This window comes from Thermobia domestica, chromosome 7 (assembly GCF_964235325.1).
Source record: "Thermobia domestica chromosome 7, izTheDome1.hap1.1, whole genome shotgun sequence".
Taxonomy (NCBI): Eukaryota; Metazoa; Arthropoda; class Insecta; order Zygentoma; family Lepismatidae; genus Thermobia; species Thermobia domestica.
Genome location: NC_137460.1, coordinates 13,997,195 through 14,003,194, shown reverse-complemented (window position 1 = coordinate 14,003,194; position 6,000 = coordinate 13,997,195). Strand labels below are relative to the sequence as shown.

Genomic DNA, 6,000 nt, shown 5'->3' with positions numbered 1-6,000 from the left:
AATATAAAGGCTAATGTAGCATATACCTGCATAAAGAATATAAAGGCTAATGTAGCATATACCTGTATAAAGAATATAAAGGCTAATGTAACATATACCTACATAAAGAATATAAAGGCTAATGTAGCATATACCTGCATAAAGAATATAAAGGCTAATGTAGCATATACCTGCATAAAGAATATAAAGGCTAATGTAACATATACCTACATAAAGAATATAACGGCTAATGTAGCATATACCTGCATAAAGAATATAAAGGCTAATGTACCATATACCTGCATAAAGAATATAAAGGCTAATGTAGCATATACCTCCATAAAGAATATAAAGGCTAATGTAACATATACCTGCACAAAGAATATAAAGGCTAATGTAGCATATACCTGCATAAAGAATATAAAGGCTAATGTAGCATATACCTGCATAAAGAATATAAAGGCTAATGTAACATATACCTACATAAAGAATATAAAGGCTAATGTAGCATATACCTGCATAAAGAATATAAAGGCTAATGTAGCATATACCTGCATAAAGAATATAAAGGCTAATGTAACATATACCTGCATAAAGAATATAAAGGCTAATGTAGCATATACGTGCATAAAGAATATAAAGGCTAATGTAGCATATACCTGCATAAAGAATTAGTACATAGGAGCGGGTGCTTATAAGTTCTTAGCTTTACTAAGAAAAATAAGACAAAATTAAATATCTTTTGATGGATTTATTCAACATATTCTCCCTTCAATTTGATGCATTTTTTGCTTCGGGCCTGCAATTTATTTAGAAATGGTGGCGAATTTTTGTCTCTTCAAGTGTTTCTTTAAATTTGGGAATAGGTGGTAGTCTGATGGGGCCAGGTCAGGTGAATATGGTGGGTGGTGCAAGTTTTCAAACCCTAAGCTGGCCAATTTTTGCATCGCAGCATTGCTCTTGTGAGAAGATGCGTTGTCTTGAAGGTAGACAACTTTTCGGGACAACTTTCCACGGCGTTTTTGCTTCAGCTCTCTGAGTAAAGCCTTTCCAGTAATGATGCATAGTAATCTCCGGTTATGGTGTTACCTTGTTCTAGATAATCAACAAAAAACACTGGCAAGAACCTTTGAACTTGATTTTTGCACACGAAGCTTTTTTGGCCTCGGTGAACCACTGTGACGCCACTCTTTTGATTGTTCCTTTGTCTCTGGATCATATAAATAGATCCATGTTTCATCCTCCGTGATCAAACGTTTCAAAAATTAGTCCCTTCCTGCTCAAAACGGCTCAAAACCTCTTTGGAAGCAAGCACTCTTGCATGCTTTTGATCGGCTTGCAAACATTTCGGCACCCATTTGGCAGAAAGTTTGTTCATGTGCAAATGATCGCGAATAATGACACCAACACGTTTACGGGATATACTTTTAGCAGAAATTCGTTTGTCTGTGAGAATCATTTCATGAACCTGTTCAATGATTTCTGCCACAATCACTATGGCTGGTCTCCAAGGGCGGGGGTCACCTTCAGTGCCAAGATGGCCTGTCTTAAATTTCACAACCCAGTTTTTCACTGTGGCATAACAAGGTGCATGGCCCCAACAATGTTTGTTGCATCTCAACATGGATTTCCCCTGGAGGAAGAGGAACTTCATCACCGCTCGACTCTCAACATTGTTGAACTTGTTGGGCTGCCCTGCCATCTCAACACTCACCTAAAATATAACTTTCCTTAGTACCAATGTTTTAATATTTCGTGACAAACATATAGACACATTTAGCTTTCAAATAAAAACAAACATTATAAATATCGGAAGGGGGCAAAGCTAAGGACTTCCCAGCATTCCCTCGTATGTAAGCTGAAACGATAACAGTTTATTTCTTTACCGAAGTGACTTTCCTCAAGAACCGCCTCTGTTTCAGATTCGCAGTAGTATTGTCGGTAAGACATCTACTTATCAATCAGAGGCCCGAGCTCGAAGAAATTTACTTCTTATTTCATCCTCGTACTAATAAGGCTCAGAGGTCAATCGAGCCTTTGTAAAATGGATGTTTGGAGAAACAAGGTGAAAAAGTGACCAAAGCATGACCCTGAATCAAGGCAATAATTTCCTTCTCCAGGGCAGATAATTCCCTCTCAGGTTTGGGCATCGTAATGAACAGAATAATAGTGTACCAATGAAAAACCAAACATCTACCAGTTGAGAGAAGATAGGGATGTAAAGCACAATATTTAAAAAAATAGTTTAATATGTAGCAAACCCAAACAAAGAATAAATAAACTTACATCTTGGAACTACTTTTCTACATAGTCATCAGGTTTATCAGCGTGGTACCAGTTTTAAGGTGCCTTGTTCGTAGAAGTCCGTTTGGTTTCGTTGGAACGAATCTGCGGACTGTTGATTTCACTCCCGCATCTGTCACAAACTGTTGGAAGGTCAGGAATTTCTTCATGGGACCAAAGAAATGAAATCCCGACGGTGCCAGTTCCGGCTTGTACGCAGGATGCTCGAGCACCTCCCGCCCAGATTCGTTGAGTTTCTCACGGACAGGAGCAGTAACGTGTGAACGGGCATTGCCATGAAGGAGTTTGGCACCGTCAGCATTAATGTTGCGGCGTTTGTCACGAAGGGCACGATGCGACTTAACCAAAATTTTTAATGCATGCTGCAGCATTTACAGTTGTCCCGTGTTGAGCAAAGTCCACCATTAACACACCAAACATGTCCCAGAACACTGTCACAAGCACCTTTCTCGCAGATTGAGTCACCTTATTTATTTATTTATTTATTTATTCGTACTGAGAAACCAGCATAGAGGCCTGCTTGGTTTCGGGTGTGTAGAGGTACGCCCACGACTCATCATCTGTGACGGGGTTCTTTCAAAAAGTCATGCCCTTCTGTGGCGTAACGAGTTAGACGATTCAAGTTTGTCATCATTCGCTGGCCTTTGTGGTTGCCTGTCAGTTTCTTAGGCACCCAGCAGGCACTAACTTTACGGAGTTGTAATGTGTCATGACCAGTGTCGTACACTACATAGCAAACGTTGAACTTCTGCGATAAGGTTCGCAGGTGCACACGCAGGTTGTTCGAAATTGCTACCTTGATGGCGCGGATATTCTGCAGTGTTGAAGCTATTACCGGCCGCCCGGAGAGTGGCACATCTCTAAGATTCTTACGTCCTTCTTTAAAGAATGCAAACCATCTGGAGACATTGCTATGGTCCATACAATCATCTCCATACACACCACGCATGTCCCTGTGAATTTCACTCGGGGTATGCCCTTTGGCCCACAAAAATTTAACTACACCTCGCTGCTCTTCACACGTGGATGACAGTAACATGGGCGCCATGTTTTTTTCGTAGTTCAGGCTTCTCTCGCAAGAGCTGCACAGACAATAAAATACCCTCTATAGCGCTAACTTCAAACTCTCTCGCCGTGCAGTTTCACCATTCCAGCTACAATACCTGAGGAGAAAAGAAATATTGTACGTTACTTGTCCTCGTACATACATTGTGGGGTGGTTTTGTCCCCCAAGTAAAACTTCAAGTGACGCTGCTGTCCTGATAATATCATCTGCCGAACATCACTATCTATAGATGGAGCATTACCTCCACACAGGGCCGCACATAGTGTTCATGGTGTCTCAGACAAACTCCATGGGTCCCACTGGTGCCAAGTCCGTTTTTATGATTATGCTAAATAATAATCCAAAGGCAACTTAAATTATCTAAAATGGTTTTTCTTTTCACTAAATGTTGATTAAAACCTCGCTAAATCCGTACTTTTAAAAGTATCGTCTTCACCATAGGTTTCTGCCAGTATTGGCAGGTCACTTTCCGCAACTGAGAAGCTTCCATGCTCCACGGTCTTCTGCCGACCTCTTCATCTTCACAAACGACTTTTCTGTTTTAATATCGTCCATTAATTGTAGTTTCCTTCTCTCCTCCCTCTCGTTCTGCCACCATACCCCCTAGCACGTCCCTCATAATACGACAGTCCCTTCTTGCCCGATGTTCCAATCAGTTCTTAATAACGTCTAAAATTGTTCTTTCCTTTCCCAGCAATTCTAAGATCCTATCATTCATTTTCAATACGACCCAGCTAATTTTCTGCATTCTTCTCCATATGTCGAAACCTTACAGTCACTTCTCATCTTTTTTGCATAATGTCCTTGTTTGTGTCCCATATAAAACAATACTCTACACCAAGCATGCATATATATATTCTATATATATATATATATATATATATATATATATATATATATATATATATATATATATATATATATATATATATATATATATATATATACAGATTTTAATCTTTCCACGGAAATATCTCAAAAACGGTTGAACATAAATGAACCAAAGAAAAGCTCCAAATAGGAAATGCAAAGGGGCACACCGAATGGTGTGGTCGCGGTGCCTCCCAGGGCCATTCTTCAAGCGGGCCCAGGGCCCAACCTTAAAATTTTAAATGGAAAAATGTGGAGAGTGATACATCGTTCGATAGCTCTTTAAAAAATAAAAAAAAAGCGTTATGGCAAAAGATTCTTCATTTCATCATATTCAAGATGGCCGCCAAAACATGGTGTCTGTATCAGATACAAACACAGTCCAGTACCACAAATATGAAAATGGTTGGAGATAAATGAACAGTGAAAAAGTGAAACATTAAAATGTCATGGGGAGCGTCGAATAATGTTTTCATTGTACCTCCAGGGCCGAGTTTCATAGGGGCCAAGGGGCCAACATAAGAAATTTTACACGGAAATATGGGTCAAGTGACACTTCGTTTTATAGATCTTCAAACACTAAACAGCGTTGTGGCAAAAGATTTTTTATATGGGTCACCATTTTCAAAGTTGCCGCCAAGACATGGTTCCTATATCAGATAAAACGGTAACACTAATATGAGGAAAGTTTGACATAAATGAACAGAATAAAACTCGTATGGAAAATCACAGAGGGTATTTATTTATCATTCCCAAGATCGAGAATAATGCAACGATGAAAAAGATTATTAAAGTATAATTGGCATAATGCAAAATAGGAAATGTAATTCTTACAAAATTATCTTTCCGATCTCCTTCCGTAAGTGCATGAAGCAGGAATGAATGGTAAAATCTTAAACGAGAACCCCACTTTTACTTGCAATAGGTATGGTTTGCCTGAAACACTTGTGTATAAGTGACTGCTACTGTAATGAATAAAAATAAGGTAAATAAGGTGATGTTCAAGATTAACATCCATTTATATTGCAAAGTGTGATTGGATGGAGAAAAAAAAGCAACTGAAATGAGAAGCAAAGATTTTAATAACACATTTTTGGTAGGGATGCGCTCGAGTCGAGTCGAGTCGAGATTTAAGCCTGTCTCGACTCGTCTCGAGAAAATGTTGTCTCGACTCGTGTCTCGATTCGAAAATATGTTGCTGTCTCGACTCGACAGTCTCTGTCTCGACTCGACTCGAATTCGAGTCGAGACGTCTCGAAATTCGAGTCGAGACAAAATATACGAGTTAAAATATACACACACATCAGCCAGACCGTTATTACTACAGACTTAATTGTTAGTATGTCCACCTTTTGACACGAATAACAACGACAACGCGTCTTGGTATGGTCGCAGTGTTCCTCGGTGGGTCGCTGGAAAGAGTTGGCACCACATATGCACACACAGGTCATCTAATTCCCGTAAATTCCGGGGAGGGGGTGATGCGCCCTCAGGTCACGTTCAATCACATTGTTCGGAAGGCTCGCGGGAGCAGAGTTGTATTCTGACGCCGCTTTCGACGGGCTGTTAACAAGAGATAACGATCGTCTCTGGTTTTGGTTGTTAGTGGACGGCCCTGTCCTTGTCTTCTTCGAACACTTTCAGTTGTTTGAAATCGATTCCACAATCGGCAAATCACACTTTGTGCCACTCCTATGGCATGTGCCACCTTCCGCCATGATTGACCAACTTCCAACCTGCCGACAGCTTGCCATGCCAACGATTCTGGCAAATCACGTTGT

The 6,000-nt window shown here is 40.0% G+C and overlaps 2 protein-coding genes across 2 annotated transcripts; both read right to left on the bottom strand.

Annotated features, from left to right (window-relative positions):
* Nucleotides 1-1,237: 1,237 nt before the first annotated feature.
* On the bottom strand, nucleotides 1,238-1,681 carry LOC145689104 (protein GVQW3-like). The gene has a single exon (XM_081763230.1). The coding sequence runs from the start codon at nucleotides 1,679-1,681 to the stop codon at nucleotides 1,238-1,240; it is 444 nt and encodes a 147-aa protein (XP_081619356.1).
* Nucleotides 1,682-2,839: 1,158 nt separating this feature from the next.
* LOC145689103 (protein GVQW3-like) lies at nucleotides 2,840-3,331 on the bottom strand. The gene has a single exon (XM_081763229.1). The coding sequence runs from the start codon at nucleotides 3,329-3,331 to the stop codon at nucleotides 2,840-2,842; it is 492 nt and encodes a 163-aa protein (XP_081619355.1).
* Between the last annotated feature and the right edge of the window lie 2,669 nt (nucleotides 3,332-6,000).

Bases quoted from the DNA above. Each gene is read 5' to 3' on its own strand.
- LOC145689104 (XM_081763230.1), bottom strand. From the start codon at position 1,681: ATGGCAGGGCAGCCCAACAAGTTCAACAATGTTGAGAGTCGAGCGGTG.
- LOC145689103 (XM_081763229.1), bottom strand. From the start codon at position 3,331: ATGGCGCCCATGTTACTGTCATCCACGTGTGAAGAGCAGCGAGGTGTA.